The sequence below is a fragment of the Micropterus dolomieu genome, linkage group LG14 (assembly GCF_021292245.1).
Source record: "Micropterus dolomieu isolate WLL.071019.BEF.003 ecotype Adirondacks linkage group LG14, ASM2129224v1, whole genome shotgun sequence".
Lineage (NCBI taxonomy): Eukaryota > Metazoa > Chordata > Actinopteri > Centrarchiformes > Centrarchidae > Micropterus > Micropterus dolomieu.
This window is the reverse complement of record NC_060163.1, coordinates 8,063,215-8,079,154: the sequence shown is the minus strand read 5'-3', so window position 1 is coordinate 8,079,154 and position 15,940 is coordinate 8,063,215. Positions and strand designations below refer to the sequence as shown.

At 41.4% G+C, this 15,940-nt stretch overlaps 1 protein-coding gene across 1 annotated transcript; it reads right to left on the bottom strand.

Annotated features, from left to right (window-relative positions):
- Window positions 1–31: 31 nt before the first annotated feature.
- On the bottom strand, window positions 32–15,709 carry mms19 (MMS19 homolog, cytosolic iron-sulfur assembly component). Its single transcript, XM_046068584.1, has 31 exons — window positions 15,449–15,709; window positions 14,845–14,893; window positions 14,434–14,534; window positions 14,064–14,149; window positions 13,813–13,887; window positions 13,274–13,343; window positions 12,504–12,632; window positions 12,301–12,362; window positions 11,654–11,740; window positions 11,460–11,534; window positions 11,084–11,161; window positions 10,239–10,377; window positions 9,354–9,508; window positions 9,041–9,116; window positions 8,543–8,668; window positions 8,374–8,455; window positions 7,152–7,249; window positions 6,793–6,954; window positions 6,349–6,504; window positions 6,092–6,191; window positions 5,528–5,630; window positions 5,170–5,241; window positions 4,938–5,064; window positions 4,735–4,841; window positions 4,567–4,623; window positions 4,272–4,458; window positions 3,882–3,964; window positions 3,583–3,747; window positions 2,466–2,525; window positions 1,792–1,892; window positions 32–1,416 (listed from the first exon to the last, which is right to left on the bottom strand). Exons 1-31 carry the CDS (start codon window positions 15,534–15,536, stop codon window positions 1,386–1,388), a joined length of 3,087 nt encoding a protein of 1,028 aa, XP_045924540.1. The 5' UTR covers window positions 15,537–15,709; the 3' UTR covers window positions 32–1,385.
- Window positions 15,710–15,940: the final 231 nt, after the last annotated feature.

Sequence of the window (15,940 nt, the reverse complement as noted above, 5' to 3'; positions counted from 1 at the left end):
AACATGAAAAAAACATGACAAATGCTTTTTGTATAATTACAAAGAAAGGTTTTAATGACATGTTAAGTTAGACATTTTAAATATTGTCTATTTCCTTGGCATAAGTTGATGTGAGGTCCAAAGTCAGCCGAACGTTCTGAAATGACTCAACATTAAACTATGATATAGCATCAAATATTGAGATAATACAGTCATGGTTTTTGACATATTGTTCACATAACTTACAATCTTACTTCAATGGACATTAACCTAAACATAGATATTTAATTATGTAAAATTAATCTTTGAAATTTAACTCACGTCAGTGTAGGTTTGAAGTGCTTAATTCATGTCACCCGGTGAGCATCCCGAGGTAAATTGGCACATCCACATTTTCACAGGTCTCAACGACGCCACCCAGCTGGCACACCAGAGTGACACGAATCAAACACCTCAGCTGTTATTAAAGACATTACTGCTCATTAACACATTCATCCAGGTGAGAAGAAAAGGCTGCCGGTGCTCTCATTTGGCTTGAAGTCCGCTCATCTTTATATCTGGTGAAGTGGAGATCTTTGATGTTTCCAGCAGCCCAAAATCGTCAAAGTAAAAAAAAAAAAAACCCAAACAAATAAAACAGAAGAGCGAATGTTGCCACCACAGGTCAGGAGATAACTACAGTGGCTTTCCCATTTAATGTATGTACTGTTTGTTTTCTCTCTTCATGTAGGATTTGACACGTTCAGAGCATTCAACAAGAGTAACTTTGAATTTGTAGAAATTAAAATATATTTTTATCAGATCTAAAACAAGTTTGATTAGACTTAAGTCTTGCAAAAAGTGTTACCAATTTCTTGATTATTTTGTTACTAAACTGATGGAAAATCAGCTGATCTTACTAATTGCAGTTATTGATCAAGTTAACATTCAAAAAAACTGTCTTTTTAATTACGATTATACACCAATATCTGAGGGACTTATTTCAGCTGCTGATCTGACCGAGGAGGAAACCTAAAAGATAAAACTTTGGCCTCTTATGACGGGCATTTGACTACATGTAATCTGATTTTTTCACAAATGCGTAGCGAGAAAGGTAACATACATGAGGTGTGTTAATTACACTGGTCATTTTCATTCTTTTGAACTTAGACAATGCTCCACAGTCAGTCCATGTCCTATTTGTGCTGGGTGAAGATACAGACAGTTGCAACAAAAACATTTCAGTAAAAAGGGAGAGAAGATGAAGGGTGGCTGAAAAGATGAGAGAGAGCGCTCTGGTGTGGACTGGCACAGCTGTGACCCTTGGTACCTGCTCCTGGAGTTTTGACTTTCCCATATCTGTATTCTTGTCTGTAGTTCAGGGAGGATGTGAGACAAGAGGCTCGGACTGTGTTTGAGGAGCAAAATCACCTCCCTCCCGGACTTCCTATAAGGAACCTATAAGGGAAATAGGGACACCTTGTTGTCACAAGCATTGTTTAATGTCCGTGTGCCATTTCAACACTATCAGTGTTTATCTGCCAATTTGCCTCCTGGATAAAGGAGGCAGCATTTCTTTTTTTTCTTTTTTTTTCTTCTTCGTGTTTTAAGAGTCTGGACATTTTAATCCTTTGCATATTAACACCTGGTTCAATTCAATTATGATTTTCTATACGATTAAATGTGCTAAAATAATAAAATGAGAGTGAGCAGGACAGTCTCATATAAACAAAAATACTATTGAAACAAAGAACTGTCATGACAAGCGTGTTACATTGTGATTTCAAATGTATTTAGGATTTTAAATATCCTCCAGTGGTATCTCATTCTTACCACTCTGCTCTTGCCCGAACCGCCTCACCCCTCACCATCCTCTTCCTGTCGTCCAGAGGACGGGCCAGAGCTCGCAGCACACGCGCCCGAAACGGCAACACCTGAAACAGCAGAAAATGTTGAAAGTTATGTTGTTTTTTTTTTGCGGTTACCGCATAATGCCTTTAAAAGAGAATGTTATTTGGCACAAGTTACTCCAGCTCATTTGGCTAATCTGTAGTTTTAGAATTTCAGTGGCTCACAATAGTGGAGAATGACACAAGTAAATACATTTTTTTTTTTAAATATAGTAACTGACAAAACAGGTCAAATTTGTTTCAGTTGGTGAGGTAGAGCACTATTTTCTACTATAGCCTACTATTTTATACATTTTGATATAACACTTTCTAATAATCACCAGAGGTTAGGCTCTTCTTTAGTCCAGCCGTTCAACATATTGTTGTTCACTGTATAAAATACCCAAATGGATTAACTGAAGAATCCACATTTATTGGATGAAAGTGGAGGGAAATTAACAGCAGGAACACTTCAGAATGCGTCGAGGAACCACCTGAGGATCCCTTATGTAAGAAATGGGTAATTTCTTCAAAGCTTCTTTTGTGCTTGAGTGTGGGCCAAGAGGGGACTACATAAGTTTAAGTACATCTTAAACATGGACAGTTTTGGAGTTTTACCTCATGTACAGGGAAGCAGGAAACAGCATGGATGCACCGCAGTGAGGCGATCCTTACGTTCTGAAAGAAGCAGACAAAATATTGGTCAGTGCTCCGGATAATAACATGTTGATGCAGTGTCTCACAAAACTGACTACCCTCACATTTTTGTAAATATTTGATTATATCTTTTCATGTGACAACACTGAAGAAATGAAACTGTGCTACAATATAAAGTAGTGAGTGTACAGCTTGTATAACAGTGTTAATCTGCTGTCCCCTCAAAATGACACATCACACAGCCATTAATGTCTAAACAGCTGGCAACAAAAATAACCACACCCCTAAGTGAAAATGTCCAAATTTGGCCCAAAGTGTCAATATTTTCTGTGACCACCATTATTTTCCAGCACTGCCTTAACCCTCTTGGGCATGGAGTTCACCAGAGCTTCACAGGTTGCCACTGGAGTCCTCTTCCACCCCTCCATGACAACATCACAGAGCTGGTGGATGTTAGAGACCTTGCGCTCCTCCACCTACTGTTTGAGGATGCCCCACAGATGCTCACTAGGGTTTAGGTCTGGAGACATGCTCTGCCAGTCCATCACCTTTACCCTCAGCTTCTTTAGAAAGGCAGAGGTCATCTTGGAGGTGTGTTTGTGGTCGTTATCATGTTGGAATACTGCCCTGCCCTCAATGAACTGTGGCTCCCCAGTGCCGGCAGCACTCATGCAGCCCCAGACCATGACACACCCACCACCATGCTTGACTGTAGGCAAGACACACTTGTCTTTGTACTCCTCGCCTGGTTGCCGCCACACACGCTTGAAACCATGTAAACCAAATGCGTTTATCTTGGTCTCATCAGACCACAGGACATGGTTCCAGTAATCCATGTCCTTAGTCTGCTTGTCTTCAGCAAACTGTTGGTGGGCTTTCTTGTGCATCATCAAGTCTCATTTTTTCAGTGTTGTCACATGAAAAGGTATAATCAAATATTTACACAAATGTGAGGGGACACTTTTGTGAGATACTGTAAGGAGCAGCAACAGTTTGTCCTTTTACGGCTTACAATCATTACATCACTTGATAGAAGGATCTGTGCAGAAAACACACTCAGGTGTGATCTCTCACTAACCATGACTGGACTACAGGTGAGGGCCAGCAGCCTGCTGACCAAAGCCTCTAGCTGCTGTATGAGCGCTGGTGGTGGGTCGACGAGGACGGGCTCCAGACAGGACAGGGTGGAGAGCTGGACGCACCGGTCAGGACATGACAAGGCCTCCAACAGCAGAGACAGGAGCTGGACGGGGGACAAAATCCATCACGTTAACCATTTTCTGGAGTTTCTAAATGTTGTGGCACACCTCCTCTGGTTACAGTAGTTTTAGTACCATTTGAAAATTAACTTGCAGTTGACGTTTGCTCATTACTCACCGCTGGTAATTCAGTGACTTGAACCTGCTTGGGCAGTTTGTTGACTATGTTAGACAGAGCTTTCAGGTAGTTGGCCTTCTTCTCTGTGGGGGGAGACAGATAGCATGAGAAACAACTGCTCACATGAGAGACCTCCATCATAGCAAGTCACTTCATTTGGAGATTATTTGTTCTCTTAAGAGATTTTTCTTATTGTCTTTCAAATATCCTGCAAATGTTTGAGTTTTTGATCATGAGAAATCAACTTTCACCATCTGTAGGCCTAGGAGAGAGAATAAGCTTTCATTCACTGCACATGGAAATTATATTTTGCACATTATACACACACAGTGGCTTTAACTGAATGAAGTTTATTTCCAATAACAAATCTTCTCCGCAGTGCTGCTGTACCTTGCGGCGCAGCGTTGAAGCCCTGGACCAACTTGGCTGAATTCTCGCTGAAGAAGCGCTGGCGGTACATGATGCGAACGTCAGCGTGGCAGCCGCGGTTCAGGACGTCTGTAGAGTCACTCATCAGCAGCGAGAAGCCGTCCGCTGCCATTGGACCCAGATCAGCATCATCCAGCAGAGAAAAGAGCTTCAAAAACACACAGTCTAAGATCATAAAAAAGCAAAAGCGCAGATTCTAAACTGTATCTAATAAAGCTTTTACTACAGTTGCATGTGTGAGTGTCTCTCTTTTTACCTTATCAGTCAGTGCTGTGGACAGAGGGTGGTATCTGAGAAGCAGAGCCTTGGCCACCTGGAGGCAACAGCAGCTTTATTGCACTTGTGACTTGTGACTAAGTGAAATAAAATTAAACCTTTGTGCAACATCACATATCAATTAAAGTCTAAAAACAGTGACTCTTACCCAGATCATGAGGGTAAAAGCCTGAGTGCGTGTAGATGAAGACGCAGAGTCCAACTCACTCCACACTCTCTTTATCGTCCTCTGAATTAAGTTGTCGAGAGAATCACCTGAAGAAGAAACCGAATGAACACAGATGCTTTTAGTTGACAGTGTGAGGCTCTCAGTCTTGGACACCTGACAGGAGAGTAAAGACACAAACTGACCCTGTGCTCTCTTATTGAGCAGGCCAGCAAAGCACTTTGCAGCCGAGGTGTATGACAGCGGATGGCTGCAGGTGCAGCTCATCTCCTCCAGCTGTGACAGCAGAGTATCCATCTTTGGCACCTCCACCTAGATGACATACACAGCACTCACAATGCAACTTCAGTAACAGAAACCACTGTTTGTTTTTTAAAGATTTTAAGTGAAAGCTGAAGTGTTCAAGTTGAGACTCACACTGCGAGGTAACGCACACACACATCCCATAAGCAGACAAACCATCTGGCTCCACGAGTCCCCCTGCTGCTTCTGGGAAAACAATGCATGCCTCAATAACAACACTTTTCAAGAAACTGTGACATTAAAAGTGCTCCAAATCCAAAAGGTAATCAACCTCAAACTTAGGGCCAGAAAATATAAATGATATGGAGGTATACAGATAATAAATCTGCATTCAATGACTGAATAGTATTTCTTTTTTTACACAGTGAGGCAATGAAAAATTTTGTAGTTTTAACCAAATATGAAGAGGCAATATTTGAATAAAACCCCCAGGATAACAGTTTAACTGCATTCACTCCATGCACATACAAACCTTGAGCAGCTGGATCTGCGAAGGGAAGGAGTTGTCGGGCAAAAAGGAAACATCACCTTCCAGGAAGAGAGATACAGCCCTCGATGCAGTCTGCCCCGCCAACCTGACAACATTAAACACCCCGAAGGGAAACCACACAAACCTCAGGAAAAATGCTCTGATGGTTCTTAAAAAAAAAAAAAACATATCAGAGACTGACAAAAAAAAGGTGAGACAGGAACTAGTAACATACTTTTCTTCCTTTTAGATCTGCAGGTGTGAAAAGGCAAAAGCAACTAGTTCCCTCATCAATACAGTGCTTCAGCTATAGAAACAGCTGTTTTATGATCTCAAACTGGGTTTAGAAAAGCAAAAGCAACTGTTCCAATAATGTTCTCTTCAACAAATTTGACAACTTAATAATTTCACCTGCCACTGCTGAGTAAGTCTCATCGTGGCATTGTGGTTTTCAGAACAGGAATGAAGAGATTTAGACAAAGACGCATGTTAACGAGTTGAAAAGCGCTCACAGAAAACAAAACTAAGTGATCAAAACGAAAGATGAATGAGACAGTTTGTACTGACGTGGGCTGTAGCCTGGAGCAGGAAGTACTGATGACAGGGACCATGGCAGACAGGACCACCTCCTCCAGAAGAGGACTACGACGGCCAGATGACCCCTCACCTAAAAAAAACATGAAGTACAGGAAGTACAAAATGTTTAAATGTCAGCTAAAATATTTCACCTTTTCTATTTTCATGTTTTACAAGAGAGGAGAGTGGAAGGTAGCAGTTATTTGGTGAGACCAGAGTGTAGGGTTAGAAGGAGATGAACTGCTCACCCTGCAGTGCTGCCTGCAGCGCCAGGGACAGCAGGCGCGGGATGACGACGTCGTGGAAGCATCGGCCCGTCTCCTCGGTGTCCTGGACCTGCTCTGCTATTCTCTGGAGGCTGCGGCACGCAAACACCACCTCCTCTACTGAGAAACCAACACTACCTGAAAAACAAGAAATTACATTGCCATTCATCTGAAACTTTTGCTGCTTCTTCATTTATTCGGCCTGTAGGCTACAAGTGAGACACAACAACATACTTCACTGCATAAATATGGACATATCGTGACGGCTTCAAGACAACTTGGGAGAAAACGTTCAAATCTTAAAACTAAATAAGCAAATGTCTTAACAGTCGTAGATAAACTGTGATCCTGATGTTGTCTCATCTATAAAAATAGTTTCTTTTTTGAACTTGAAGTCATAAACAACAATCTGTCCCGACAGATTACCTGTGTGCGCTGAGCTGAGGACCTCCAGGAGGACAGGTGTGCTCTCCTTGACAACACTGGGCTGAATGGACACCGCAGCCAGAGAAGACAAACACCGCCGTCGCACTGCATGATGGGAATGCTGCTCAGTAACTACTTTGTTGTTGTCTTGATCCATGGGCTCTGAGCAGAGAAAGGAAAAGGTTTTTAATGCATATTCATGGAGGGCTAGTCTGCTGATCTAATGTTAACATTACTGGGACCCAATGGGGTCTACTTTTTATAAGCATTGTATGATACAAATATTGCCATCTGTATAGTGTTTTCACATATTCCATTATACTGCAGGTCGTATTTTTGGTGTGTGCTTTTTCACTTACCAGAAAACATCTCCTGCTTTAGTCTTGGGATCAGTTTAGTGATAAAGGCTGCTGGGTGCAGCTCCGCTAAGGTTCCGACACAATTAACCACAGCTCCACTGGAGGCACAAACACAGAGTTATGTTTAGTTCAACTGCAAAACAAAATCCAAACTGTTCTACTTTTACTGCTTTAAATTTGGCTCTTAAGTAATAAGTACACAATATTAGTGTATGGTGGTAAAGGTGTAAAAGTGTGTGTGTTTTAGGAGAATCTATTGACAAAAATGCACTATAATATCAATAATTATGTTTTCAGTGGCGTATAAAGACCTTACATAATGAACAGTTATGTTTTTATTACCTTAGATTGAGCCAATTCTATCTACATACACTGCGGGTCCCCTTACACGGACGTCACCATGTAGCGCTGCCATGTTTCTACAGTAGAAACTCCAGAAAATGTCCATGTAGAGTGAACTAGATGTCTGGGTGTTGTTTATATGCTCTATAATGGTAATCCAACACATCTTTGTAGTAGCATCCATGTTGATTCCACATTTCAATTTAAAAGCACATGAACACACACTGAATTTGTAAGAACGGCTTCACAACTTGGGAAATGGGACCATCCGAGGAGCACGTGAATGCACTGTGAGCTAGTGTTGTAGTCAAGACCAAGACTTTTAGGGGCTGAGAGCAGTCGAGACCAAGACCAGTTCCCTGCATTGCATGGCACGCAATAAAATCATAGGTACTTCTCAAATTGATCTGAAGGATCTACATTCCCACTAAAACACACACATACAAACACTGCTGAAATCAACGTAAGCATCGCAGGGAGGGGTGACTGTCGTTAATTAGGGTTATTGGCTGCATTTGAAGCAATTTGTTTTACTTCCAATCAAAGTTAGGATATTAACAAATCAGACAATGCAAAAGCAATTTATTTATATTCCCAAAGTTATGGTCTTGAAATTAAATCCAGAGTCCTCAATGTCCGAGGCCGAGACAAGACCGAGTGCAAATGCGGTCGAGACAGAGATGAGACCAAGACCATCAAAAAGTGGTCTTAAGACCAAGACCGGTATTACACCACTACCGTGAGCCACTGGTTGCAATTCGCAACCCTCACCACTAGATGCCACTAAAACTTACACACTGAACCTTTAAGGGACAAACAGAGAGGAAGCAATACAGGAATCAAAAGGATGATAGAAGGAGAGACAGATGGAAGTACTGACCTGACTCTTTCATCCTCCTCTGTCAGCAGCAGTCTGGTCAGGTGATCTATAGCCAGCTCAATATCAGAGTCCAACAGCAGACCTGAGAGAGACAGCACACTTGTAATATTTGGAAAAGTGCTGAATTTGTGACACAGTCCGACTCTGCTGGGAGTTTATTGCATCTCACCTGCTTGTTGTGCAAGTGAGGTGAGCACAGAGGCGGCTGTGATCTGCAGACTGGAGTTATTCTCTGTCAGAGCTGAAAACGTCATGCTGCACAGAGACGGGCGGAAGGCTAAAAGCACACTCTCTTCTAATGTGGCGGGATGAAACACAGAAAGAAACAGACCACTTTATGACAAACTATCACAGTATAAAAATATTTAAACACACATTGTGACGTCATGACTTAATGTCAAGAAACATTAAACTACAGCTTTGGTCTGTGGTACCAGCCTTGACATGTAACAGATGAGCTACAAAAAGTTTTAGATATACAGATTTTAACAGGGTCCACCACTAAAAAAAACATGCACTTTAAAATCTGAAACAAATATTTAAAACAAACTAACTCAAACATATTTCTTGGTGCTAAAGTGGAGCTAAACACAGCTGTAAGAAAAAGATGTCACTAATGAGTGGTCTGGACTGAATATGGAGCTCTGAAGCAGTAAACACTACTTGCCGTTGTCTGAAGACTGGATTTTTACCGACTGGACAAATCTCTGCACCACCTCCAGTAATGTACGCCTGTGGGAACACTGCACAAGACCAGTCATGGTTATGAAAAGATTACTTATAACATCACACACAATATCAACATTCTAACTGCCGATAACACATATTTCATAAATACAGGAACAAAACAAACATACAGTCTAGATGTTACAATACAACAGCAGTACAAGTAAAAGCACCACTCTCACATCACCATATAGCCATCAAACATGTTCACATTACACTAAACAAACATCTGGGTGTCCGTTTCCCTTATTCACCTGTGTCCTGCTGTTGTACTGCTCAATGAGGGAGGGCATGACAGCGGCTGTTATGATGTGGCTCGCCCTGTTGGAGGCTCTGCAGGCGGCCTGTAGCATCTTGGCACTGGGCCACACGAGCTTCAGGTCTGGCTCACACAGGTGATGTTTGCAGTCTGGAACAACATCACACTTTGAGTATAAAAAAAACAAAACCCAAAGCCCACAGGACATGTTTCGCAGTGTTGAGGCTGTTGTGTGACTTTTATTAAAGATGAGATTCAACAAACAGTAGAGTTTCCCTGCCATGAAGAGCACAAAAATACTCTGGTTCCTGAGTTTAAGTGTTAAATTCTGTTTCACTTTCTAAAGAGATGAACGTGTACTCTGGAGTTCCTGTGAATATTTTTTGGTTCTGATCAAATTCTTCACAAACTGTTACACATAGGTTAAAGTTTCAACCTTTTCTGTGTAAAATATTGATACTGATATTGTCTGTTATAAGAGTTTCTTCTCAAGAATTATATATTTTATATTAAAAGGTACTTAACATAAAACTCTATAAATCTGTGATATTGGTTGATGAGTTTCCCTAAATCAAATCATCCTCTGAGGGGAAACACACTGTTAGCATGACATGTTAACTGTCCAAGCTGTTGGTTATAATAATGTAACTGAACAGTGGTATACTGCAGTGAACCTTCCCACTACCGCAGTTGACTATTGTTCTTATATAACTGAACAGTGGTATACTGCAGTGAACCTTCACACGCGTATTTGTCTTATGACGCTGTCCGCTCTTTTGTCTTTCTTGACATGTTGTGTATACTGGAGTTTATACAACCTTCCAATAAAATGTGCATCAATTTCCAACGTGCACATAAGCTGGATTTCACAACATTTCACCTTTAAGGACGAGATCCAGGAAGGTGCAGAGGGAGTCTTCAGAGTCAGAGTTGAGGACCGAGCGAGACAGACAGGAAGTGAGTGCGGTGAGAGCAGCGAGGCCTGCAGACTCAATCTTCTCACTTGATGTCTGAAACACCTGCAATGAAAGAGTTTTTTCAGTTTCACAAACAGGTAATTACATTGACAGTGTGTTTACTTTATTTTGAAGCCTTTCTGTAATAGATTTTTTTAAAACAATAAAATGTGTTTCCGGTGCCTGGAGCATGAGGAAATCGTCTCTTCTCTTGTTAAGAACACAAAAATTCACTTTATTTTTCTTGGCTTTCCAAGCATGACAGCTTGTTCTCATCTTCCCATAAAGGTTTTTGTTTTGAGTCTTTTCCTTTAGATGCTCTCAATCACATTCTCACATCTGAAGGACCATCCATCTGATTTACTGTTTGAAGAGGGAGACTCACATTTTCACATTAGAGCCATAACTTGGGAGTTCAAACAGCATTCTTTGCAACTGGACAAACAACACAAACTAATAGAATAAACACTGCAGAGTTGGTGGATGTGAACGCAGTCATAAAAGGTGTTTCCTGTTGTTAAGGGTGGAGTAGGTGTAAAAACATTTTTCACTGAGAGAAACCAAATAAGTAGAATGTCATCTCTAAAAAAAACAAAAAAAAACCCAAAACAAAACAGTTATGGATATTTAAATATTTCCATACAAAGCGTAGAACACACACACACACACACACACACACACACACACACACACACACACACACACACACACACACACACACACACACACACACACACACACACACACACAGAATTAATCTCAAACAAACCTCTCTGCGCAGTGATGCCCACAATCCCTCCAAGAATTCTGCCAAGTCCTTATGTTCATATTGTGATACACAAACAGTCTGCAAAATATAAAGTGTGGGGAGATTAAAAAAAAACAAACAAAAATAAACAAAACAGGTACAGCTTTTCCAGCAACACCCTGCATCACCTTCACAAGTTAGACATAAACACCACCCCTGCTCTGGGCGTCTCAGCTGCTCCACTGCAGTTATAATGAGTGTTGTTTAAAGAGAATATCAACTGTATATCATCCACATTTAGACTTCCTGCAGCTGGGAATATGAGCTGGCACAGTACCAGTCAAATGTTTAAATACCAAACCGAACAGACTACAATATGATAGTAGAGATTTCTCACCAGAGTCTGCAGCGAGTCCAGCTTCGCACTCTGAACATCTGAGTCCAGCTTCTCAATGATGAGAGGTAACAGAAACTGTAATAAAACAGAAAATATACTGCCTTTAGGTCCTCGAATAAAAATTATGTCATCCAATTCACAAAGATCTTCATTGCACCCAAAAGGTAACCGTAAATGTGAACTGATGGTCCTACCTCAGCGAATCGTGGCGTCCCAGTGAGGACGTCCCTCAGTGTCTGGATGAGTTCCTCTCTTGTGATGCCGTGGGGGTCATTGGAAGGCTGGGGTGGGTAGATGGGAGATGTGGGTGAGGCAAGAACAGATTGACAGGGTTTTAAAACACACAAAAATCATAAATGGATCAACACATGTTCAAACTGATCACCAACAAGAGGCTCTGCAGTTGCAGAAGGTTTATAAGTATAGTACTGTGATATACAATCCAGACAGTTTTCTGTCTGTTAATAATTAGTCACCACTGGTAATGTCAACCATTGTGTCAAAGATCTACAAGGTATTTGAAGAGCTTGTTTCGTTATCATCATCTTCGTCATCTGGTAAGACAATGTTGAGCTCCTTATGTCACAAAAAAAAAACAACAACAACTGAAAATCATATTAGCAACATTGCACTAATGGGCTGGTTTTCTCCAGAGTCAACAAACGAAAACACAGCTGTGATCCTCTGTGACGTAGAGATGGGGAATGAGCAGATGATGGGGCCAGATGCTGTATTATTGTTTTCTACAGCGTTCCCATGAGGTCTCAGGAAGTCTATGATGACATGTCTGTCTGCCTTCGTCACTCCTCGGGCAAAAGCAGCTGAGTAAACAAGGACTTACGGGGGTGAAGTCGATGGGGAAATAGCAGGACGTCACTTCGAACAGTTCCTCTGTGAATTTACCTGAGAGAGCAGACAGGAAATGAACGGGAGACAAAACAGAGTCATGCTGTGTAATGGACAGAAAAAACGGTCACAGAGAGAAAGAAATACAGAGAAAACAACAGCGAGGAAGATGCTGTGTGCACATGCAGGCGCCCTCACCTAGATCATAACCTCGGTGGACGATGTTACTGGCGACCTGGAAGGCTAACAGGAGGTTGCGAGGATCCCGCTCTCCATCCATTGATTGGACAAAACCAAACACAAAGTCTGCCCCCAAACCCTTCAGTTCTGTGGGAGAGTCAAACAGGAATACATGGTCTTGTTCATGTGCTGTTAGACGGCTGACAGACACATAATGTTTGGAGAGAATTTAAGGAAGTTGTTAGATGTAGAAGACTGCTTAATCTAATCTAGCCTGACCACAAAGAATTCATTTTGTTAGATGAAATTGAGAAAAAAAAACAAACAAGTAAATTTATGACTATAAACGGTGCTATAATTACGTTAACTTATACTACAGTTTAAAATGAAGACACAGTGGTGAGTGGTGACACTGTGTCATCCTGCAATGCATGATGGTGTGTTCATAACAACTAACACACACAAGCCTGCATCTGATACAGTATGTCTTTGCAAAACATGTAAATGATTCAACTGCTAAACAAAGCAGAAGAAGGCATGACAACTCTGTCCCTTATTACAGGGCTGGAAAGAGTTTAACGGGGGGGGGGTAACAACCACAGGGATTAGTCAGCCAACTGCTGACATTTCTGACTTTCAAAAGTCTGCTGTTTTGAATCATCAACTTCTTCGACACAGACCCTTTTCTTTTTTCTTCTTCCAGCAGAGCTCTCAATTATTGTGGGGAACGGTTAGTGCCTTCCTCTATTCACCGAGCTACTGTGAGTCAGACTCAAACCAGCACTTACCGGCTTCTCTGGTCTCCATGAGGTTGATGAGCATGTTGTATACGCAGGCTCTCTCTGCCAGCATCAAAGACTGGAGAAAAACAAACAGACCCTGTGAGCTTTTTTTTTTTATTATCCACAATGCCCAGATTTAACAACAATTTGGGTACTTAAGACAAATTATAAAGAGCAAGAACAAAGATCATCACATACTCTGAGAAGTGTGGTCAAATGTTGCATGGGTGTTTGCGCATATATCAGGATTTAAGAGACAGATGCAGGTCAGTGACTGACACACTGCTGTTGTGTATTTTAACATCTGGCCAAGGGCAGCAAATGAATATTAGACTTTTTGCCCGCGTTGATCAGTTGTCTTTGTTGCTCACAAATAAACAACATAATGCTATTGAGTGCAATGACATACCTGTTAAATTGAACTCAAATCTAATGTTGTATTCATCCCTCAAAGTAAATGCTCAGGGGTCATCTTCCCCAGATATATGTTCAGATAAACTCTTGCGTGCCATAACTTCAAAATCTTTATTATAACACGGTCTCACCTGAACATGAACATCCTGGAACAGAGACCTCAGCATGGACACAGCTGAGCCAGGAGGCAACACTGTACATTTCGTCTGGAAAGAAAGAACAAACACACACAATGTGCACGTCGGTCGCAGCTGGAACTTCTTATAATGATTCTCAAACCTGCCAAGCAGACACCAACTCGCAAACCTAGCAGTCAGGTAATCTTATGAAGGACGTTTTGGATGTTTTTTTCACTGAAAATCGATCACGGACAGCCACTCACCAGCGCTCTGAGCCCCCGTAAAACAGGCGGTGTGATGACGTAATGGTCCTTCAGACGGTTTTCATAGAAGGCAATGAGCACTTCCACTGTAGTGAAGAGAGATAGGGAGATCAAATATCCCTCTTGACATGAATATGTTGCATTTAGCCCTGCAAGACTACTGCAAATCAAACTGCAGTTACTGAGATACATATTTAATTTGTTTGTTCTTCAATATATGTTGGTTTTATCAGCCAACTGAATGTCATCCTTCTTTCCCCCCAGTCCATTTACCAGAAGGAATGATACGTTTAGCACCCAAATACAAAGTCAGAATTTACGATATCTAGAAAACAAACTAAGAGTACAAAATATAAGAGAAGATGTGCACCTTCTCTCTCTGTAAGATCTCCATAGCACTCCTGTAAAACTTCAGAGAGAAGCTGGACTCCTCTGGCTCGAGTGTGAGGCTGAGAGCTGGTCAGGCTTAGTCTTCAAGGGGGAGGAAATTAAAATGTTAAATATTATTTAATTTAAGAGCAATTCTAACTGAGATGAATTGAAGCATTTTAATGAATAAAAGACAGTAATATAGTGTAGATATACTTAAAATATATGGTTAATTATGTATCATTCATGAGAAAGACCTCATATCTGCTTGGCTGGGTGATACTGGCAAAATTAAACATCTTAATGCTTTTGAAAAAAAGTATATCCTCTTAACTTCCACCACCTCCCTTGAGTATAAATGTATTATAGTATAGTAATGCTTTTGTTTTGTCCATGTTGTTGCTGAGCTCACCCCAGTGCTTCCACCAGCTGCAGTATTGTAAACTGTCCATCTTTGACACCTGGACAGAAAGCTAAGTTTAGGGAACTGTTACAAAGCACCGAGAAGGTAAACAAACTACAAACACACACACAGAAAACAGACAAAACAACACATGTGCGTAACTTAGTTATCTCTAGTTGTTAGTAGTTAGTTACAGATTAACTAGCAGCATCGGCGGGGTTCAAAGGTGCAGAGTTCATTGACAAGATGCTCTTTTCATTGGGATACAAACACAGAAGCTAGCGAGCGGCATGCGGGGTGGAAGGAGTAGCACCAAATCGCACATTACTAGTCGAATGACAGCGCAAAAAAAAATGCTAGATTCAATGTGTGCTGCTGATAAAATGAGCAGACCAGTGTCACAACGTGTGTGTGTGTGTGTGTGTGTGTGTTTGTATCATGGGATTGTGTTGTAACACCACACAGGATGTTGTGGCGCTAAGTTAGCTAGTTAACCATCATGCCGTGCTGCGCATCCTTGAAGCGGCAACTCAGCAGACTCAACAAAGGGAGTTTTTTCTCAACAAGATATTCTGGAAAGGTGTCGAGGAAAACATTATCAACACTTGTTTACCTGTTGCTGTATCTTTGGCCTTGCTGTCCTGCAGTCCTGAGACGTACTCCTCCACCAGAGACACCAGCAAGGCACTGTCCGCAGCCATCGTGCCTTCACCTGACACCACGCATGCGCGGAAAGTTAGGGGGGAAAGTGACAGATTTTATATAATCATTAATAAATTAGGTGTTTTAACGGACAAAGTCATGCTAAATTGCTAAAGTGGCGTCATGTGGGTCAACTGCATGTTGCTTGAAATGTAAACTTTGCTGTTGTTGAAATAAAATTTAGTTTTTGGGTGTTGCCTTCAGGTGCTGTCCGAATTCCAATACACTACAAAAAGTTCCTGGAAAAACTGGCGCTCTATGTGATATTCCTGAAGTACATCGTCTCCCCTTTCACTGAGGTGCTTACGTGCTGTTAAACAAATGAATTACTACCAGCATCATTAACAATTATATACTGAAAACACGAAACATAGACGCTGTACACAACAGCTATGCGATACCT

Bases quoted from the DNA above. Each gene is read 5' to 3' on its own strand.
- mms19 (XM_046068584.1), bottom strand. From the start codon at position 15,536: ATGGCTGCGGACAGTGCCTTGCTGGTGTCTCTGGTGGAGGAGTACGTC. The intron at 12,363-12,503 runs GTGAGGGCGCCT...CTGCTCTCTCAG, and splicing joins CCACCGAGGTTATGATCTAG to GTAAATTCACAGAGGAACTG. The intron at 8,669-9,040 runs GCAAGTAGTGTT...CCGCCACATTAG, and splicing joins AATCCAGTCTTCAGACAACG to AAGAGAGTGTGCTTTTAGCC.